Source organism: Neoarius graeffei, chromosome 18, assembly GCF_027579695.1.
Source record: "Neoarius graeffei isolate fNeoGra1 chromosome 18, fNeoGra1.pri, whole genome shotgun sequence".
In the NCBI taxonomy this organism is placed as follows: Eukaryota; Metazoa; Chordata; class Actinopteri; order Siluriformes; family Ariidae; genus Neoarius; species Neoarius graeffei.
In genome coordinates, this window is record NC_083586.1 from 18,573,717 (window position 1) to 18,596,520 (window position 22,804).

The following is a 22,804-nucleotide window of genomic DNA, read 5'->3' on the forward strand; positions in this document are numbered from 1 at the left end:
TCTTTTGATGATATTATGCACTGTAGATGATGATATGTTCAAACTCTTTGCAATTTTACACTGTCGAACTCCTTTCTGATATTGCTCCACTATTTGTCGGTGCAGAATTAGGGGGATTGGTGATCCTCTTCCCATCTTTACTTCTGAGAGCCGCTGCCACTCCAAGATGCTCTTTTTATACCCAGTCATGTTACTGACCTATTGCCAATTGACCTAATGAGTTGCAATTTGGTCCTCCAGCTGTTCCTTTTTTGTACCTTTAACTTTTCCAGCTTCTTATTGCCCCTGTCCCAACTTTGAGATGTGTTGCTGGCATGAAATTTCAAAATGTCTCACTTTCGACCTTTGACATGTTGTCTGTGTTCTATTGTGAATACAATATCAGTTTTTGAGATTTGTAAATTATTGCATTCCGTTTTTATCCCAACTTTTTTGGGAATCGGTGTTGTACTTCATCTGTCCTGAAGATATTCGGAAACTTCAAATTCGCTGACCTTGGAGACTCCTTCCATAAAATGTTACAGAAATCAACAGCGCTAATTTTTTTTTTTAAAAACATACTTTTTTCCCCACATCACCTGTTGAAATGAATCCTTTGATTCCTCGGTTATGAAATTTTTTTTTTTTTAATTGTAAATTAAACTGAATTTAAATTTACTTGCTCTCCTTTACGTATTTATTTCTTCAATCATTTATAAGAAAACGCCATATTCATCTCCTGAGTTATTAGAATATTAAAATACAATATAAACCAAAATAACATGATACATGACACTGGAAAATAATTTGGCTACTTAAAATCTGGACACGCTCACAAAAACCTGGAGCGCTGTTTGTTTGTTTTTTTTCTTTCAGTGGCAGTGCCAAGTAAAAGACGACTACGAACAATGTGTCATGGTAAAAGATGCGACTTTTATAGTTGAAGCAGTGAAAGCATGAGCCCAAAAAAAACAAAAAACAAAAACAGTGACTAGTGATGAACATTTCTCTGTAAATATAGTTTTTACACACACACACACAAAAAAAAAAAAAACCTTTTCCTTGTGTGTTAATCTTACAAGGGTGTGTTAAAAAGGTTGGAACCAAAATGGTGGCTTTTAAATAATGCACGTCCATTTTTAAAAAAGGCGTACGCATGCCACATGCAGGAAATATTACAATCATCAAACGATTAAAATGCCAAATGAATCAAAAGTTGTGTCTCTCACACACACACACCTGAAATTTCGTCATATGTTGCCCACATATCCGGCTCCATGTCTTCAGTCAGACACAGAAAACCCCACCCCACCACAGTGTCAGCTTTAAAGACTAAACAAAATATCTGAAAAGTCCAAAGTGCGTCCTGGTGAAATCGTTTCCACCCACGTTTAAAGCAAACACACTCCAGCCTTTTTTAAAACCACGAGCTCAATGGACTCAGGAAGCAGAAATGATAACTGTGCAAGATGCCAAACTAGTTTTAATAGAACACGACCACCTGTGGAACTTAAAGAAAGCAAACTGAACAAGGCATACATCAAGTTGTACAGTATTACGTCATGACAGAGAGATGTGGATAAATAAAAAGTCCCCGACCCCAAGCAGACGACAAAGACGTATACACAACATATACATATTAATATCAACAGAACTCTAAACGATAAAACATGTCATTAAAGTTACACTAGTATAATCTGAGTGTTTAGGTCTCTCAGTTACTGATCAGTGAATCTATACGCTCGTAAAACATCGTCACACTGGGGTTACTCCCTTCTTCGTGAATATTTTTAGTTGTGGTTGACTGACGGTATGTTGGTATGCAAAGCCTCTCAAAACAGGATTAACTGAAGAACAGAACAATCTACGGGTTCAGCTGAGAAATCCTGCTTAGTGAAATTATTTCCGCGTCGATTTCGTCATCGCTATTTGGGAGTGGCGTGCAAAAAAAAAAAATTTCACTGAAGTTTAATGCAAGTCTGCAAAAGAAAAAACCCCTCAAATTTAGAAAAAAAAAAGTTCATTTCAGTGAGCAGGATATCATATTGGACTTTGAATTTCATCTTAAAGGAAAACTCCACCCTGAAACGTGTGTATACTGAAATATTTGCCGTGTGTTTAGTTGATATTATCGCAACTTGTGAATCCAGTGACTTCGCATAAGGTTTCGTTTTTAGCCAAACTTCGTTTCACTTTTCCCAGTGAAATTTCAGTAGCGGAGGCACTGAAGTGAACGTAAAGATTCAAATCCCCTGAATGCAAAACAGATAAACGACGGCAGGGACTCGGCTCTGCTGGCTCGCGGTCGACGGCGTGACGTTGAATCTTTGGAAGCCGGTCTGTTTGGACAGAGTTTCGAGATTAGAGAGCGGGACCGTGGCTAAAAGGTTAAAGCGCCGCTGCATCAGACTAAAATTCCCAATTCAGAATTTACAGCCGCCAACTAGGAATCGTCGGGTCAATTATACGGAATTCCTACTCGTATACTCGAGACGTCTCCTCAAGCCTGAGGAGAATCAAAATGGCTGTTCGCTATCAGCGACGGCATCGTGGGAAATTAGATCGGCGTGTCCAAGACTTAAAAAAAAATCTGAATTAAAAAAAAAAAAAGTTCTCCAGGGTTGATTTTTCCTTCAAGCTCTCAAGTGATATTTGTCAAGATTTTTTATTTTTTTTCTCTTCAGCAGAGCTCCGAGCCTCACACGCAATGCCATCAGTCCATATATTTACACGGACTGGACACGAAGGTGCCAAAACTTCCTGTCGCTCAGCTCGGCGTTCATCCTTTCTCACTTGAGAAATTCCAAAAGGCTGAAATCCATCACAGTGCGATCTCAGCGCGATAAAACACAAACGGTGAGTGATTACAGAGAGCCTTCAGTGTGTGGGACGTATCTACACTATAAATAAACGGGGCAGTTCGGTACGTGGATATGCAACGGAACGGAACAAGCTAGGACTCCTGTTGTTGCTGGTCGCTAGACGGCGCGTCGGTTGGAGTCACCTGTCCGTCAAACCCTAACCCAAAGCCGTCGTCCACGTGCTCCAGTTCGCTTTGGTCCAGAAGCTCGAAGTCCTCGTCCTCTGGCGGAACGAGTGTCGCGTCCTCGCCGGTTCTGTCCGCTTCCTCGAGAGGAGACTCTGTAGGACACGGGGGCGTTTCGGAAGGAAGGAACTCCGCGACGTCGGGCGCCTCGGCCGCCTCAGAGGAGCTCAGCAGGGCCGAGAGGGTGTTCTGCACCACGGTGGAGATGGCCGTGCTCACGATCTCCTCGCTGAGGGCCTCTAGGGTGCGAGGGGACGCCTCCGGCTCGCTCGGTGCACCGCGACTTTGTCCTTGTCCGTTGAAATGCGTGTTGACGAAGTGCAGTGGAGAGGCCAGGTGCTGGATGAACAAACTGGCCGGGCTTTGAGACTCCTCTTGGGCGCTCAGGGGAAAGTGAAAAATTCCAGGCTCAATGGATGGAAACTCCTCCACCGAGGGGAATTCCGGGAGATCCTTGGAGAAGCTTTCCTCAGGTTCACTGTGCACGCTCTGCTGGTCCAAATCTATTATACACACACACACACAGAATTAGACTCAACTAAATACACACCTCCACGACAGTATACACAGTACGCGTGTAAAGTAAAAAGTAAGGATGGCGAAAACTGAAAACAATCTTGACCGACCACCGAGCCTCATTAGCCAGTTAAAGTCGGTTAACCTACGAGTTTAAAATTCTAGAATTGGAATTATTAGAATCTATTCTAAATCTAACCGCGAGCATCCGCACATCCAGTCCCAGTCGCTGCCCTCCACTCGCATTACCTTTTCTACAGCGCCAAACATTTAGTCAAATGCTGCACTGATGTCGAGGGGTTTGTATCGGAGCGGAGGACAAATGGCTCCAGCTTAGAGACAGTTTCAGTCGGCCATGATGGCGTTGAAAATAAAGTCAAGTGCTAGAAGTAGTACATAACATTCAGTGATGGAAATAACGGCGTTAAAATAAAGGCTGTTATAACGCCGGGTAATCTAATTAAAGGGGAACAGAGGGCAATATATAGAGTAAATATAACAATAAAACACACATTGACGAACCTTATTCAAGACTTACAAAAGTTTTTTGTTCCAAGGTTGGAAAGTTATAGTGTTTTGAAAGTAGCTCGAGCAAACTATTTCCACAGTTTGAACAGCCCGCCATGATATTAATTTTATCCAATCAGAATGCACCTTCATTTTCTCTGCGTAACACTCATGACGTATGTACAGTGGTGCTTGCAAGTTTGTGAACCCTTTAGAATTTTCTATATTTCTGCATAAATATGACCTAAAACATCATCAGATTTTCACACAAGTCCTAAAAGTAGATAAAGAGAACCCAGTTAAACAAATGACACAAAAATATTATACTTGGTCATTTATTTATTGAGGAAAATGATCCAATGTTACATATCTGTGAGTGGCAAAAGTATGTGAACCTTTGCTTTCAGTATCTGGTGTGACCCCCTTGTGCAGCAATAACTGCAACTAAACGTTTGCGGTAACTGTTGATCAGTCCTGCACACCGGCTTGGAGGAATTTTAGCCCGTTCCTCCGTACAGAACAGCTTCAACTCTGGGATGTTGGTGGGTTTCCTCACATGAACTGCTCGCTTCAGGTCCTTCCACAACATTTCCATTGGATTAAGGTCAGGACTTTGACTTGGCCATTCCAAAACATTAACTTTATTCTTCTTTAACCATTCTTTGGTAGAACGACTTGTGTGCTGAGGGTCGTTGTCTTGCTGCATGACCCACCTTCTCTTGAGATTCAGTTCATGGACAGATGTCCTGACATTTTCCTTTAGAATTCGCTGGTATAATTCAGAATTCATTGTTCCATCAATGATGGCAAGCCATCCTGGCCCAGATGCAGCAAAACGGGCCCAAACCATGATACTACCACCACCATGTTTCACAGATGGGATAAGGTGGTTCTGCTGGAATGCAGTGTTTTCCTTTCTCCAAACATAACGCTTCTCATTTAAACCAAAAAGTTCTATTTTGGATTCATCCGTCCACAAAACATTTTTCCAACAGCCTTCTGGCTTGTCCATGTGATCTTTAGCAAACTGCAGACGAGCAGCAATGTTCTTTTTGGAGAGCAGTGGCTTTCTCCTTGCAACCCTGCCATGCACACCATTGTTGTTCAGTGTTCTCCTGATGGTGGACTCATGAACATTAGCCAATGTGAGAGAGGCCTTCGGTTGCTTAGAAGTTACCCTGGGGTCCTTTGTGACCTTGCCAACTATTACACGCCTTGCTCTTGGAGTGATCTTTGTTGGTCGACCACTCCTGGGGAGGGGAACAATGGTCTTGGATTTCCTCCATTTGTACACAACCTGTCTGGCTGTGGATTGGTGGAGTCCAAACTCTTTAGAGATGATTTTGTAACCTTTTCCAGCCTGAGGAGCATCAACAACGCTTTTTCTGAGGTTCTCAGAAATCTCCTTTGCTCGTGCCGTGATACACTTCCACAAACGTGTTGTGAAGATCAGACTCTGATAGATCCCTGTTCTTTAAATAAAACAGGGTGCCCACTCACACCTGATTGTCATCTCACTGATTGAAAACACCCGACTCTAATTTCACCTTCAAATTAACTGCTAATCCTAGAGGTTCACATATTTTTGCCACTCACAGATATGTAACATTGGATCATTTTCCTCAATCAATAAATGACCAAGTATAATATTTTTGTCTCATTTGTTTAACTGGGTTCTCTTTATTTACTTTTAGGACTTATATGAAAATCTGATGATGTTTTAGGTCATATTTATGCAGAAACATAGAAAATTCTAAGCGGTTCACAAACTTTCAAGCACCACTGTATGTGCCCAGTTGTGTTGGCTCATTGAGGTTGGGAATAGCACGTGTGAAATACCTGTTTCTGCCTCTTGCGATGATTTCGCAAGTCCACGGGTGGCGCCTATCTCATTGCAGCAAATAAATTCTGCTGGACTCGTGAGCAACTCCACGTTACATTTTCCGCACGAGCACCACGCCGTGTCACCTGCACGCAGACGCTCTGCCCCACGCTCGCCACGCCCATGGTCAGCATCAGTCTCATCCTCGCCGTCATCCGAGCTTTCTTCTCTTATTTCATCACCGGAGTCGAGAGTACCTCTCCTAGGTTCAAACTGGTACCCTTCTAAGCCATAGCCTGCTTGCAGTGTGTCTTGCGGGATCTCTTCGTATGATTCGACAGAGCTGTCGCTTTCACTTGATGCGCCCGACGCCATGATTACACGCTTATCTCCTCTATTTCGGAGAGTTCCGCTAGTGCACTGGGTAGCGCTGACGTCACGGTCTTTTAAAAATGGCGACTCTTGTGCGGTTTAGCGTATAAAAGTATTATATTTACAATTACCAAGATATTTCGTTGTTTTCTAGTATATAAATTTGATAGAATACTTAAGAATACGTTACTTTGTCACATCAGCAACCGTATATATCATATCATATTTTGTACCCCTTTAATTAGCTACAATCGTTAACGCCGTTACCAATATCAACACGCCATTACTGCATGGTATTGAAGTTGCTCTGACGCCGTCACCGACTTGGCTCACAGACATAAAAGCTGCGTTTGTCACTCCCCCTCCAGACACCGCTGTCATTTCATTCTCTCCCCTGCCCTCCAAAAGTCGGCATCTGCACCTTTAGTTTGTGTGGAGAGATATGATCTGCAGTAACATGCATTGCTGGCTACAGACCGAAACATACTTTCAGAATGCACTGGCCAAGGCAGGACTAAACTCCATGTGCCTTCTAATAATAATTAAAAAAAAAAAAAAAACAGAATAGTAATTTGTAAGCTAAAAGTCTAGCCTGATACTTTATTTTTCACAAACACAGTCAACTTCTGGTCAAGGGTCTCATCTCATTATCTCTAGCCGCTTTATCCTTCTACAGGGTCGCAGGCAAGCTGGAGCCTATCCCAGCTGACTACGGGCGAAAGGCTTGCCTGGTCAAGGGTCACACAAAAAACAGTTGTTCTTGGAAATACACAGGCTAACAAGTTAACAGGTTTAAACAAGCTGAAATAGAAAACACTGTGGTCTACAAAATACCCCACTTCGAAAAATCACTAATTTTTATTCATAAACACAAGTAAAATGTAATCCAACACTGAGACTTTTCTTTCGCCGAGTGGCAGCTGTCTTCAACTGGGGCGGGAGGGCGGGACGTGACCGAATGGGTGTTTCTGATTTGTCAGCTGTCGTCCTTACACCGCATGGCACGCCCCAAGCGTTTACAACACAGAATTCCAGGTTCTCCGCTCCAAAATTGGCAGCTTCAAAACGATTGATTTTTTTTTTAACCGACAACCAAAAAAAATTAACCGGTTGACGTTGATTCGGTCAACCATCGGTCAAACGGTCATCGGTTAACATCCCTAGTAAAAAGTAAAGCAGGGTTTTTTCTAGAAAAATGTAGTATGAGGGCGCTCACCATGGCGAGGGAGCGAAGCGGGGGGGGGGATGGTGCCGGTTGTCCCCCCCCCGCCGTGCAAAGCCTTTGAAAAATGCTCCAATGGGACATTCTGAGGCTATCTGAGAGGGAAATTGTAACAAATTGTCAACATTGAAAAAGAAAGAAGTAAGGCCAAAAAAAAAAAAAAAAAATAGTGTGTTTCCGGTAACATGAAATACTAAAATAAGGTCAGTAGGTAGGAAAGTTTTTTTCTTAATTTTTTTTTATTTTGTTCGAAAAAATTAACACAAGTAAACATCTTACAAAATAGTATTTTGGCACAGAATCCTTTATACCACACATCATAATAAAATAAGTGTTTTAAATCTTTAAACGAATAAAAAAAAAAAATATCGCGAGAGTTCGAGTTATGATCTACGGAAGCGATATTTCATGATATTTTTATGTAATAACGTGAAAACACCTTATCAAGAAATAACGTGAAAATAACGTCCTAGGCTAGGCTACTTCCAGTAAAAGCAGACGGCCTCGCCTAGCCTACTGTAGAACTTGGGTCGAGCAAAAACACCGAGCACAAACATGGCTGAATCCTGAATGACTCCTATTTGTATAAATAGGGGACTACATAGGCGGCTGAAAAGGAAGCAATTTGCATTACAGCCTTGAATGAGGATTCAAAATGGCGGCTCGGCTCAGTTTATGGAGGAGGGCTGATAGAAGTGGCGAAACATTTTACTTTTTATCGTTTCTTTCACAACTTGAATGCGTTGAAACAAAAAATTATGACAAACTAACACCGCTTACACTAAAATATCGAGGGAAATTTGTAATAAAAACTTTATGGTCGGCAATTTCGACGCGGAAATTCTCGATCGGTCGGGTTACCGGAAACACACTTTTTTTATTTGGCCTAATCTTCTTCTGCCCCAGACAGTCTTTGGCTTTCTTCCGTTTCGTGCCACGGGATGACATCTTTAAATGCCCAAGTGTCAACAAAAACAACTCGCGAACTACTTCTGTCAAAAGCTCCCGCGCCGGTGGGTGAAAGGTCATTCAGTCTCGAGAAATCTCGCTCTACAAGTCAGCTGACCTTGTATGTAACCCATGTCAAATCTCGCGAGAGCAGCCGCGACAAGTAAACAACTAAACAACATGGCGCCTCAGTCTGGAAAACGCCAATTCGGATTGTTTTTGCACCGTCTGGCGGTGTATCTACTATGATTGGAATTTTTTGGAGCAATTATAACGTATTTGATGATCAGACACATTGTCACGTAGTGTTGCTGGGATGTTTTCACGGAGTCGGTAAGGGGGCGCACGCCGAGAGTAAGAGGGCGCAGCGCCCCTGTTCCCCCGTTTAGACGAAAGCCTGGTAAAGTAACCATCCCTGTGTCTGAAACTCACCCCCTGCTCACTATAGACCCTTCCCACTGACGTCACCAGAAACCGGAAGTAAACAGACCCTGCGCCATATTGGAAGACCAACAAACTCGTGATTAGGGGGAAATAACGGCAGCGCGCGGAATTTAAACCCACGAGGCACTTGATTCATCAAAAACCTACAATGGTAAACTTTTGTGCTGTGTTAGGGTGTTCCCACAAAGCTGATGGGAAAGGTGAAAAGAAGTCTTTCTACAGAATACCAGCTGTGATTGAGACACAAGGGGAGCAAACTAAGGAGCTTTCTGCCAGGAGACAGAGAATAAGTGCATTACTGAGTGTCTCTGAGCAAAGGAGAGCCTGAACGTTGCAACCTCCCTATTGGCTGTTTATAAAAATGTATCAATTGTTGCCCTTCATCGCGGACTCGAGAGACGAGACCTGATGAGTTAGTTTGTTGGTAGCAGAACAAAATGTCTGGACACAAATCGGGTTTTCAGAAAAGGAAAGAAAATAAACGGAGGGTCGAAAATACAAAAAAGGAGGCAGAAAAAGCAAAACGAGTTAAGGTAGGACAAATGGTTACTTTTCTGAGGCAGCCCGCCGTGGCTGCAGGCTTTCAGTTGTGTCATTGAATGGTTACTTTTCTGATGCAGCCCGCCGTGGCTGCCTGCAGGCTTACAGTATTTATTATAGCCCATTTAGTTAAAATAGTTGATCTAAAATGTTTATAGTTATGTGATGGTTGTCCTCAGTGTTCGAACTATGCCGATATTTTCGGGGGGTCCCTTTTTTTTCCCTGGGGGGGGGGCGCTTGCGCTTGTCTCGGAGCGCGGATCTCCAAACACATGAGAAGCCTATCTTACGCACATATCACGCGGACTCCACACCTCCACACACACATCGCGTCTGAAGTCATAACTTATCAGGGGAAATCGTGTCCGCATTGGCATGTTCAAAAAACAACCTCGTGTCAACAATGATACCACACGCAAGAACAAAAAACAGTCAGGCTACTCAACAACCAACCTGGCAGCAGCAGTCGTTGTCATATCGGTTTATTTTATCTTTGATGTAAACACAACACTTCGGATATGCAAATGCTTCCCGTTACACACGATTGCTATGTCAATAAACATCATTCTGTCAATATTTTAGAGACCCCCCAACATTTCCCAAATCATGTTTTCAAGGGATCTCATGTCTGTTTCAGGGGATCTCGGATCCCCCGAGTACCCCCGGAGTTCGAACACTGGTTGTCCTGATTTAGACTGGTGTGTGTTGTTTTTTTTTTGGGGGGGGGTTGCGCGATGTTGCACCCGGGTCCAGATTAGGGCAGAACCGGCCCTGGCTACATTTCAGGTGTAGTTTGTTTTATGTATGTATGTACTTGCATAGATGTGTACTTGGTCTTCCAATATGGCGACTACAGAAATCTCGCGGCGCGATGACGTCATGCGGGAAGGGTCTATATAGTCGGGACGCCGTTTTGTAGCGCTGTCCGAAACCTTAACGAGGATTCTTTGCGCCCTATATAGCGCACTCAAAGTATCCCGCAATACGTCACGAAAAGTAGCGTACAACGATGGTCACTAACCAAAGCAATATATCCCATCATGCATTGCGGTCGCGCTGAAAGAAATCAAATTAAAAATCTCGAATTTTATTTAATAAAAGGCAGCGGCGAAGAAAAAGAAAGAAAGAAAAAGAAAGTACTCAGCCTTGATTTAAAAAGAACTGAAAGATGCAGGTACTTTGTATTGATTAATGTGGGAAATAAACTCCGTATAATATGGATTTATTATTTTGAAAACCCACCAGCCGACAGTAATGACGTAAATACCAGCGCGACTGAGTAGCATCCGAAAGCGTTTTATCCCCCCCTTCATTTTGCCAATGAGCTCACTATATAGTCCTCTATATAGTAATTCCCTTTATAGGGAGGAGCGAATGAGTGAGCGATTTCAGACACCGGGTATTCCTGGACTTGTATCCAAAAGTGGGTGTGGTCTAAACTAGAAACATGACATTTTCCATGAACGCAATATATGAAAAGAACGAATTATCGCACCATTAAGGCTGGGCGATATGACAAAAATCTCCCATCACGATATGTGACAATCCTCGCTGCTTGGCTCCCGAAAAAGTGAAAGCTCCCTTAGTAATACTTTTTAAGAAGTTTAACAAATATAAAAAGCATGTGAAATGAAAAGGAAGGAATAGAATTTTTTTAAATAAAAAAATAAACTGATAACGTTACATTGTGAACAATTATAATTTAATTTTTAGTAAAATATTGTGTATACAGGCTTTCGTCTAAACCGGGGAACAGGGGTGCTGCGCCCTCTTACCGAAATGCCGATTGAACCCCAAGTCACACTTAGGCCATGCACTTATATGCTACTGCACAACATGCAATCTTTCTCAAAACGATCTTTTCTCCATGAAAACATCCCAGCAACACCACGCGACAATGTGTCTGATCATCAAATACGTTATAATTACTCCAGAAATATTCCAAATCATAGTAGATACACCGCCAGACGGTGCAAAAACAATCCGAATTGGCGTTTTCCAGACTGAGGCGCCATGTTGTTTAGTTGTCGCGGCTGCTCTCGCGAGATTTGACATGGGTTACATACAAGCTCAGCTGACTTGTAGAGCGAGATTTCTCGAGACTGAATGACCTTTCACCCACCGGCGCGGGAGCTTTTGACAGAAGTAGTTCGCGAGTTGTTTTTGTTGACACTTGGGCATTTAAAGATGTCATCCCGTGGCACGAAGCGGAAGAAAGCCAAAGACTGTCCGAGGCAGAAGATTACTTCTTTCTTTTTCAATGTTGACAGACAATTTGTTACAATTTCCCTCTCATGCCTCTTTTCCACCAAATCAGTTCCAGGGCTGGTTCGGTGCTGGTGCTGGTTCACAACTCGTTCAACTCGCGAGCCAGCTGAGAACCAGTTTGCTTTTCCATAGCTGGTACCATCCCCCCCCCGTCGCTTCGCTCCCTCGCCATGGTGAGCGTCCTCATACTAAATTTTTCTAGAAAAAACCCTGGTATAGAAATCTAATCGGTTTGCAATATTCCCCCCCCCCACTTTCCAAAAAAGTTCGCAAGAGAAAGACTTCACATATACCCAAAGACATCTCAGGAAAGTGTCCTGTGCCATAAATGATCATTTTCAGGTCGAATTTTCATTTTCGGAAATGATGAAATGGGGGGGGGGGAAAAAACAACAACACGAACCCCTACACATCTCCACTACGTTTCAACAACTTGAGGTTGAGTCTTTTGGCACGGCGTCTTTATGTATTTTTTCCCCCTGATCAAGAAAAATCGAGGACTTGGCCCTGCTTTTGCACCTTTGGAACAATTTCTAGGAATTTAATTCCTCTTATACCGCACGCTTTTTATCCATCCAGAGTCACATTTAATGCTGTGAAAAGTCCACAAAAACACAACTTGGCTCCTGATCTCCTTTGTCTTCTGACTGTTAAGGCCAATTTATGCTGACAACCCAGTCCTCGCAGATGGCGTCTGCGAAGCCCCCCCCTTCGCAGACGCTCTGCGCGCACCTCCCAAAAATTGTGACCACCGCAGAAGCCTCGCAGACAGCGTCGCAGACAAGAAGGCTCCGATTGGTCCACTCTACATCCGCTGTACACGCACTTCCGCTTCCCTACTTTCCCGGTTTGTTTTGTTTTCACGACCGCCATTTTTAAAAACACGAGCGAAGATGGCGCAGCATGAAGAGCGGTTGATCGAGGAAGTGAGGAAGTACGTACGTCTATACGACTCCAGTTCTAGTCATTATAAGTAACCGGAGGATAAACACTCCACTAACCACACCCACCAACTACTCCTAGCGATTTCGTGCCCCCTTGCGTTGTGGCGGCGAATAACCTCGTGCACGCCTATTACTCCCCGCTCAACAATAAATTATAACTGTCTGCGAAAAGCTATCTGCGAAAGCCTTGTCGCAAGAGCATGCAGAGGCCTTTACAAAGCACCAACACTGGAGACTCCTTCCATAAACGTGAAACAAACCTCTCCTTCCAGAAAACAGAAAATCGCTTTATATTATCACCGGTTCAGGGCTCGACATTAACAGTAGCCCGATTGCCCGGGGCAACCATTCAATAGATTCGGACAACCAGACTCTCACAAATGCTTGCCCGATTGGGCAACGACCCAAATATGTCAACTTGCATGAAAAACGATGTTTATTCATTCATATTATGACAAAATTCCATCACGATTTGCGATTGTTTGACTCGGAAAGACCGCGTCCATGTTATCGTTACGGGATGTTCAACAACTAGCGGGATTCACATTTACGCATCGCGGGCTCGCAATGCAGTTTCCCATTGCTAATAATTATCGCGTAGTGCATATTCAGTGTTCTATTCAGACTAGGGATGTTAACCGATGACCGTTTGACCGGTGGTTGACCGAATCAACGTCAACCGGTTAATTTTTTTTGGTTGTCGGTTAAAAAACAAACAAACCAAAAAAAAAAAATCAATCGTTTTGAAGCTGCCGATTTTGGAGCAGAGGACTTGGAATTCTGTGTTGTAAACGCTTGGGGCGTGCCATGCGGTGTAAGGACGACAGCTGACAAATCAGAAACACCCATTCAGTCATGTCCCGCCCTCCCGCCCCAGTTAAAGACAGCTAACAAATCAGAAACACCCATTCAGTCATGTCCCGCCCCAGTTGAACACAGCTGCCACTCGGCGGAAGAAAAAAGTGTAGACACAGGCTTTTTAGCTTACAAATTACTATTCTGTGTTTTTTTTTTTTTTAATTATTATTAGAAGGCACATGGAGTTTAGTCCTGCCTTGGCCAGTGCATTCTGAAAGTATGTTTCGGTCTGTAGCCAACAATGCATGTTACTGCAGATCAGATCTCTCCACACAAACTAAAGGCGCAGATGCCGACTTTTTCACGGCTGAATCGTGCAGAGCCGATTGCTTTCCTTTGAGCATACAGAATTTACTCTGATGAAATTATTCAGACACTCCAACACCCCCCCTAAAAAAAAAAAATCGGATCTTTGCACGATTCAGCCGTGAAAAAGGCGGCATCCGCTAAAAGGCGCGTCATTCGCATCCCTGTTTAAACTCATAGGTTAACCGACTTTAACCGGCTAATGAGGCTTGGTGGTCGGTCAAGATTTTTTTTTTTTTTAGTTTTCGCCATCCCTAATTCAGACCCTCTAGGATTTCGCGATGTTGCGATTCGTGACTTCAACGCAAATTCAACCAATCCCCGCAAATTCAGGGCGGTGTTGCAATTCTATCCAATCACCGCAACTTTCCCGCAAATTTGACCAATCGTTGGCGTCGTCTTGAGGTGACGTCGACAAACTACCTTCCGCCTTACTTCCGTGTATACGTTCAAGAGAAGCAGCATGTGCGAGTCAGTGTTTATTTAGGCTTAAATTCTGTTACTGAAAGTGTGTTATGTTTACAGTGAAGGACTGTGTGCACTTTATTTTTTACTTAATACAAGAAATTAATGGATGCCAACATTTTTTGCCAAAATGGTATTTTATTTTCCATTGTTTCGGCAGCTTCAGCATCATACTGTGAGATTCTGTTCAAATTGTTTTTTTCTTCTATGAAGCCTGAGCCATTTATTTTATTAGTTTATAATTATTGTTTAATTGAGTCTTCAGGAGAGACTGCCTGCACACAGTACTAGTATTAATAGTGTTTTTTCTTCCATGAAAGCTGAGGCATTTATATTATATTTGAAGGTAACTTCATGTTGTGCTGTGAGGTTCTCTGCACTTTAACTTTTGAACCAACAGGTGCATTTGGATAAGTAAAGCCTATTTTTCTGCATTTTTGTAGTCCTGGTAATCTTTTATATTGGTAAAGTTGTTTATAGGACCATTTCTCAGTGTCTGTTTTTTTTAATCAATAGTTTTTCAGTAATAACTTACAGTGAAAGTAAAAAGTATTTGATCCCTTGCTGATTTTGTTGGTTTGCCCACTAATAAAGACATGATCATTCTATACTTGTAATGGTAGATGTATTCTAAAATGGAGAGACAGAATATCAAAACGAAAATCCAGAAAATAACTTTAAAGAATATATTTTAATTGATTTGTATTTCATTGAGAGAAATAAGTATTTGATCCCTCTAGCCAAAAGCACTTAATACTTGGTGACAAAGCCTTTGTTTGCAAGCACAGCGGACAGACGTTTGTTGTAGTTAACCACAAGGTTAGCACACATATCAGGGGGAATTTTGGCCCACTCTTCTTTGCAGATCCTCTCTAAATCATTAAGGTTGGTGGGCTGTCGCTTGGCAACTCGGACCTTCAGCTCCCTCCATAGATTTTCGATTGGCTTGAGGTCCGGAGACTGGCTGGGCCACTCCATGACCTTAATGTGGTTCTTCTTGAGCCACTCCTTTGTTGCCTTTGCTGTATGCTTCGGGTCGTTGTCATGTTGGAAGACCCGACCACGGCCCATTTTCAACTTCCTGGCAGAGGGGAGGAGGTTGTCCCTCAGGACTGCACGGGACATGGCTCCATCCATCTTCCCACTGATGCGGTGAAGTAGCCCTGTGCCCTTGGCAGAGAAACACCCCCAAAACATAATGCTTCCACCTCCATGCTTGACGGTGGGCACAGTGTTCCTGGGGTCATAGGCAGCATTTTTCTTCCTCCACACATGAGTAGAGTTTAGGCCAAATAGTTCAATTTTGGTCTCGTCTGACCACAGAACCTTCTCCCAATCACTTTGTACATCTTTGAGGTGATCATTGGCATACTTTAGGCGGGCCTCCACATGTGCCTTCTTAAGCAGGGGTACCTTTCGGGCACTGCAGGATTTTAATCCATTGCGGCGCAAAGTGCTGCCAATTGTTTTCCTGGTGACTGTGGTCCCAGCTGCCTTGAGGTCATTCACTAACTCCCGCTGTGTGGTTGCAGGCCGATTTCTCACAGTTCTCATGATCATTGCCACCCCACGAGGTGAAATCTTCTGTGGAGCACCAGACCGAGGTCTATTGATGGTCATGTTATACTTCTTAAATTCTCACAATTGCACCAATGGTTGTTACTTTAATACCCAGCATCTTGCTAATGTTTTTGTAGCCCATTCCAGATTTGTGCAGGTCAACAATCCTGTCTCTGAGGTCCTGAGAGAGTTCTTTGGTCTTCCCCATGTTGGAGAGTTTGGAATCTGTCTGATTCTGTGAACAGGTGTCTTTCATACAGGTGATTAGTTGGAACAGGTGTCTTCAATTCAGCTAACAAGTTGATTGGGAGTGTCTAACTGGTCTGTGAAAGCCAGAACTCCTAATGCATACTAGGGGATCAAATACTTATTTCCCTCAATGAAATACAAATCAATTAATATATATTCTTAATTTATTTTCTGGATTTTCGTTTTGATATTCTGTCTCTCCATGTTAGAATACATCTACCATTAAAAGTATAGAATGATCATGTCTTTATTAGTGGGCAAACCAACAAAATCAGCAAGGGATCAAATACTTTTTACTCTCACTGTATTAAATTATTACTGAAAAACTACTGATTAAAAAACAGACACTGAGAAATGGTCCTATAAACAACTTTACCAATATAAAAGATTAGCAGGACTACAAAAATGCAGAAAAATAGGCTTTACTTATCCAAATGCACCTGTTGGTTCAAAAGTTAAAGTGCAGAGAACCTCACAGCACAACATGAAGTTACCTTCAAATATAATATAAATGCCTCAGCTTTCATGTAAGAAAAAAAAAAAAACTATTAATACTAGTACTGTGTGCAGGCAGTCTCTCCTGAAGACTAAATTAAACAATAATTATAAACTAATAAAATAAATGGCTCAGGCTTCATAGAAGAAAAAAAACAAAACAATTTGAACAGAATCTCACAGTATGATGCTGAAGCTGCCGAAACAATGGAAAATAAAATACCATTTTGGCAAAAATGTTGGCATCTATTAATTTCTTGTATTAAGTAAAAAAAAAAAAATAATAATAATGTAAAAGTGCACACAGTCCTTCACTGTAAACATAACACTTTCAGTAAACAGAATTTAAGCCTATATAAACACCGACTCGCACATGCTGCTTCTTTTGAACGTATACACGGAAGTAAGGCCTTAAGTAAGGTAGTTTGTTGACGTCACCTCAAGACGACGCCAACAATTGATTAAATTTGCGGGAAAGTTGCGGTGATTGGATATAATTGCAACACCGCCCTGAATTCGCGGGGATTGGTTGAATTTGCAAATCGCAACATCGCGAAATCCCGGAGGGTCTGACCAGTGATGCCAGCGGTCACCAAGTTTTGTATTTTGGTATGTTTCAAACTAAAATGTTTTCTATTTTTCATACCTGTATTTCGCATTTTTAGTTTTGCACATATTAAAGAAATGGTACTGTACGCAGTGTTTGACTTAATAAGTTAAATTTATATAGCGCCTTTCAAGAAACCCAAGGACGCTTTACAATTATAAACAAGGAAATTTTTTTTAAATAAATAAATAAATAAATAATAATAATAATAATAAAAAAAAGTAAAAAGTCCACCAAGTAGGGGTCAGGATGTAATTCCCGTGGTGTAGCAGCCACAGTCCCACCAAAAGGCGCACGAAAACGAGTCCCACATCTCACTGTATTTAACATATCACTCAATTTTAATCACAAAAAGAGAAAATCGCAACAATTTCTTGCAACTTTCACTTCCTCCCACAACAAAAACCTAAAAATCACCACAACTTTCATCGCAATTTTTTGGAAACATCCCCCCACACACACACACAACATCAGACATTTTAGCCCGCAACAATCACAAAAAAGGCCTATGGAATCCTGGGGGGACTGAATATTGGCATGTCCTTCACTACATGACTAATTACCGCATTACTCGCACGGGGCGCTAGTGTCAATGCTTGTTGATACAGACAGCGTCTGAGAAGGTTGAATAATAAATAAAAAAAAATATGTAATATTTGGGCAGCCATGTCGCAAAGTTAACGTAGAGCCCTGCGGTTGTCTCGTTCTGCTGTTGGAACACCGCGATTTCCCACCTGAGATGAAGAACATGTTCTCTTAATTCAATCGAGGCTTTGGCACCATCATGCAACGGTAACTATGTCGCCATGACAGGAGGCACGCTTCGTTAGTTGTTATAGATCAGTATGTGTTTCGTTCAAAATGATTTGCAAAGACATCAGTTTTTTTTTTTAATTTATCAAAAGTATTACTGATCAAGATAATCCATGGATCACTAACTCATTAAAGCATTTGACCGATGTATTAACACAGTTCAATTTAAAAAAGACATTCGAAATCTTGAAATGGTTTGCTTATGACCCACAATTTTTACCAAGTCAACACGACCATAGACTCCAGGAATGGACCTCCTTAGGGCTTACAACATACTATTCACTAATAAATAAAGGTACGGTTAGAAGTTTCCAAGATCTCAAGGATAACTTTGGTCTACAGAACCAGGACCTCTTCAGATATCTACAAATAAGAGACTATATCAGGAAAAACATTATAAAAAAATTATGAATCTGAAAACAATATTCTACAGGTACAACCCCAATTCCAAAAAAGTTGGGACAAAGTACAAATTGTAAATAAAAACGGAATGCAATGATGTGGAAGTTTCAAAATTCCATATTTTATTCAGAATAAAACATAGATGACATATCAAATGTTTAAACTGAGAAAATGTATCATTTAAAGAGAAAAATTAGGTGATTTTAAATTTCATGACAACAACACATCTCAAAAAAGTTGGGACAAGGCCATGTTTACCACTGTGAGACATCCCCTTTTCTCTTTACAACAGTCTGTAAACGTCTGGGGACTGAGGAGACAAGTTGCTCAAGTTTAGGGATAGGAATGTTAACCCATTCTTGTCTAATGTAGGATTCTAGTTGCTCAACTGTCTTAGGTCTTTTTTGTCGTATCTTCCGTTTTATGATGCGCCAAATGTTTTCTATGGGTGAAAGATCTGGACTGCAGGCTGGCCAGTTCAGTACCCGGACCCTTCTTCTACGCAGCCATGATGCTGTAATTGATGCAGTATGTGGTTTGGCATTGTCATGTTGGAAAATGCAAGGTCTTCCCTGAAAGAGACGTCGTCTGGATGGGAGCATATGCTGCTCTAGAACCTGGATATACCTTTCAGCATTGATGGTGTCTTTCCAGATGTGTAAGCTGCCCATGCCACACGCACTAATGCAACCCCATACCATCAGAGATGCAGGCTTCTGAACTGAGCGCTGATAACAACTTGGGTCGTCCTTCTCCTCTTTAGTCCGAATGACACGGCGTCCCTGATTTCCATAAAGAACTTCAAATTTTGATTCGTCTGACCACAGAACAGTTTTCCACTTTGCCACAGTCCATTTTAAATGAGCCTTGGCCCAGAGAAGACGTCTGCGCTTCTGGATCATGTTTAGATGCGGCTTCTTCTTTGAACTATAGAGTTTTAGCTGGCAACGGCGGATGGCACGGTGAATTGTGTTCACAGATAATGTTCTCTGGAAATATTCCTGAGCCCATTTTGTGATTTCCAATACAGAAGCATGCCTGTATGTGATGCAGTGCCGTCTAAGGGCCCGAAGATCACGGGCACCCAGTATGGTTTTCCGGCCTTGACCCTTACACACAGAGATTCTTCCAGATTCTCTGAATCTTTTGATGATATTATGCACTGTAGATGATGATATGTTCAAACTCTTTGCAATTTTACACTGTCGAACTCCTTTCTGATATTGCTCCACTATTTGTTGGTGCAGAATTAGGGGGATTGGTGATCCTCTTCCCATCTTTACTTCCGAGAGCCGCTGCCACTCCAAGATGCTCTTTTTATACCCAGTCATGTTAATGACCTATTGCCAATTGACCTAATGAGTTGCAATTTGGTCCTCCAGCTGTTCCTTTTTTGTACCTTTAACTTTTCCAGCCTCTTATTGCCCCTGTCCCAACTTTTTTGAGATGTGTTGCTGTCATGAAATTTCAAATGAGCCAATATTTGGCATGAAATTTCAAAATGTCTCACTTTCGACATTTGATATGTTGTCTATGTTCTATTGTGAATACAGTATCAGTTTTTGAGATTTGTAAATTATTGCATTCCATTTTTATTTATAATTTGTTCTTTGTCCCAACTTTTTTGGAATCGGGGTTGTATTTGTAAAAGCTTATAAAGATGAACCTTTTAAGAAGATAATTTCAAAATTATACACAAGTCTTCAATCTCTTAAAGAAAATATATCTAATGTAAAATCAAGATGGGAAACTGAAGGCAACATCACAATCTCACAGGAGAACTGGAAGGAAATTTTCAAACACTGGAAAACAACAAATTCTCCACTTTGGAGAGAATATTCATGGAAAAAAAAAAAAAATCTCATTCGCTATTTCTGCACTCCATACCAAAAGAGATCATATTCCAATCAGACAATGTTGGAGATGTTGTGGAAGCAAAGAGGCGAATCACAATCATATATTCTGGTGTTGCCCTATTGTGACCCCATTTTGGTTGCACGTACATCAAATTGTAGAGACTGTGTTTTCAACAAAAACAACTTTTTGTTTCAAAGTGTTATACTTGGTGGATCTAGAGGAACTGGAGTGGAGGAACAAACACTACGTTCAGACTGCAACCTGAAACGACCCATATCCGATTTGTTGTGAAATCCGATTTTTTTGTTAGGCCGTTCACATTACCAATTATATGAGACTTGTATGCGATCTCCAATATGAACGGAAAACGACCCAAAAGTGTCCCGCATGCGCAAATTGACACGTAATAAGCACATCTACATAATACGTAAAAAAAAAAAAAAAAAAAAAAGTGCACTCTTCAAGTTTGCAAGTAAAGCATGGAGATGAGGCGAGACCTGGCGATGTGGTTTTTGTGGCGGCGGCAGAACTCACACAATAATCTGATTAATGTGGGCGGCAGACTAATGAGACCGAAGGTGTCAAATTACTGGAAATTTCCAGAACAATCTTATAATCTTGTAATACAGGATGGTTTAAGTTATAAATCAGTTATAGAAACTGTTTTATTTAATCAGGCTAACAGATCAACATCCAGGTCCCTACCAAATCCACCATTAGCTTGGTCAATTCTATAAAAGTCTATTTAAATTCTGAAAACTGTACAAATGTTGTTTTCCACCAAAGAGGCGGGATTAGCCAACGCAGAATAGTGACGTTTGTCTCTTGTTGATGACATGTAGGTCGCATGAATGCGACCTGTCCGGTCAGACTGCAGTCGCATGTGAAAATAACGGATATGCATCGGAATTAGGACCACATATCCAAGCGGCCTGGGTCGCATGTGAAAAAAATCGGATCTGTGTCGTTCAGATTGTCAATAACAAATCGGATACAGGTCGCATATGGGCAAAAAAAAAAAAAAATCGGATATGGGTCGTTTCAGGGTGCAGTCTGAACGTAGTCCAAGATAAATATCTACTGAGAATATTACTGGTGGCCTGTAAGAAATCAATAACGAAGAAATGGCTGAAGAGGGAGGCACCTAGTGTAGATGAATGGATTGATATTGTGTCCAGCATCTTTGTAAAACGATGAATTAAAAAGAATTACTTTCAATCTAAGAAGACAAAAAGAGGTATTTATTGAAAATTGGCAAAAATGGATTACATATATCTCTACCATAAGACCAGACTTCAGGTAATCTCAGATTGGACTATTAGAATACTTTCAAGTTTTTTCATTTCTTTGTCCTTTTTTCTTTCCACCTTCATGAACGGAGGTGTTTTCCAATCCCCTTTTGTACGCTTTTACTTTTCACTGGATATTTTCTGTATTTGTCTATAGGTCTTCATGTTGATTGATTGATTGTTCATTTACATACAAAATCAAAAACCAATAAAAAGTAAATGACAAAAAAAAAAAGTAAATCATCGGGGGGGGGGGGGGGGGGGGGGGGGGGAGATGACTCGCAACCATACAAAGTGCAGCGAGGTGCTCATTCTTAAACAGAGATGAACAGGAGCCTGAGCACCTCGTCTCGCACGCTCATGTTCACGTCACCGTCCAAGGACGAGCACCTCGACGCACTTCTGAAATTAATTCTTTCTGGAAATGAAGTGAGCGCCGTCGGGTTTTTGATCTCTCTGTTCAACACGGAGTCCCGCTGAATTACTTTTGGTAAATTTAAAAAAAATCTGTTTCGTTCAGAATGATTTGTACATCCAAAACCGTCGCAAAACCTTCCCATATTGATCAATAACAGCTAATTTCGGTTGAATGAAGCGCTACAAGCGTGCCCCCGTGTCATGCAGGGATCCCAGCAGTAATTGAAAAAAATAGAGGAATGTAAGAAACTATCAGCAGGGGTCAAGCGGGCTGCAGCCCCCTGAAGCTGTTGAGATTTTAACATTTAAAGATGCTATAGAACACAATTTTTACATAGATCTAACATAGAAAAGCAACAGAATATAACAATAATGTGTAACTATTTGATGCCATATTTTGTAATCAATGACATAAGTGGCAAAAAAAAAAATTTATTTATAAAAATTAGATGAAAATGTAGCTTTGAAGAATATACTTCTTCGAACCCGGACACTGTTCCGCTATCTCTTTTATGGACGAGATCTTTTTTTCCACAACGTATTGAATTAAGTTCAACGCATTAGAAACAAAAGCACGAACGGAGTTAAAACACATTTTCTCGCAGATGGGCGCAGCCATATTGTTTTCTCGTTCTATCGCGTACAGTCTCGCGGTATTTACATCAATTTAACTTCCGAGTGTTCCCGAACGTCAATGAGAACAAACGAAGCTGACAAAAACATCGCTAAACAAGCAAACCAAATCAGAATGTATCCTGCTGGTCATTTTACTTAAACATATTTTTCACGGATATACAAGAGATTTAAAAAAAAAAAAAAAAAAAACCACCACCACTTTGGCTAGAAAAATAGCGGAATTCCGCTAAATAGCGGACGTC

The 22,804-nt window shown here is 41.5% G+C and overlaps 1 protein-coding gene across 1 annotated transcript in view; it reads right to left on the reverse strand.

Moving 5' to 3' along the window:
* Positions 1-1,444: 1,444 nt before the first annotated feature.
* The window catches only part of retreg2 (reticulophagy regulator family member 2), a 58,061-nt gene continuing 36,701 nt past the window's right edge, over positions 1,445-22,804 (reverse strand). The window contains exon 9 of the mRNA XM_060898485.1: positions 1,445-3,528. Within this exon, the coding sequence (XP_060754468.1) occupies positions 2,933-3,528 (596 nt within the window). The 3' untranslated portion in view covers positions 1,445-2,932. The remainder of the gene's footprint in view (positions 3,529-22,804) is intronic.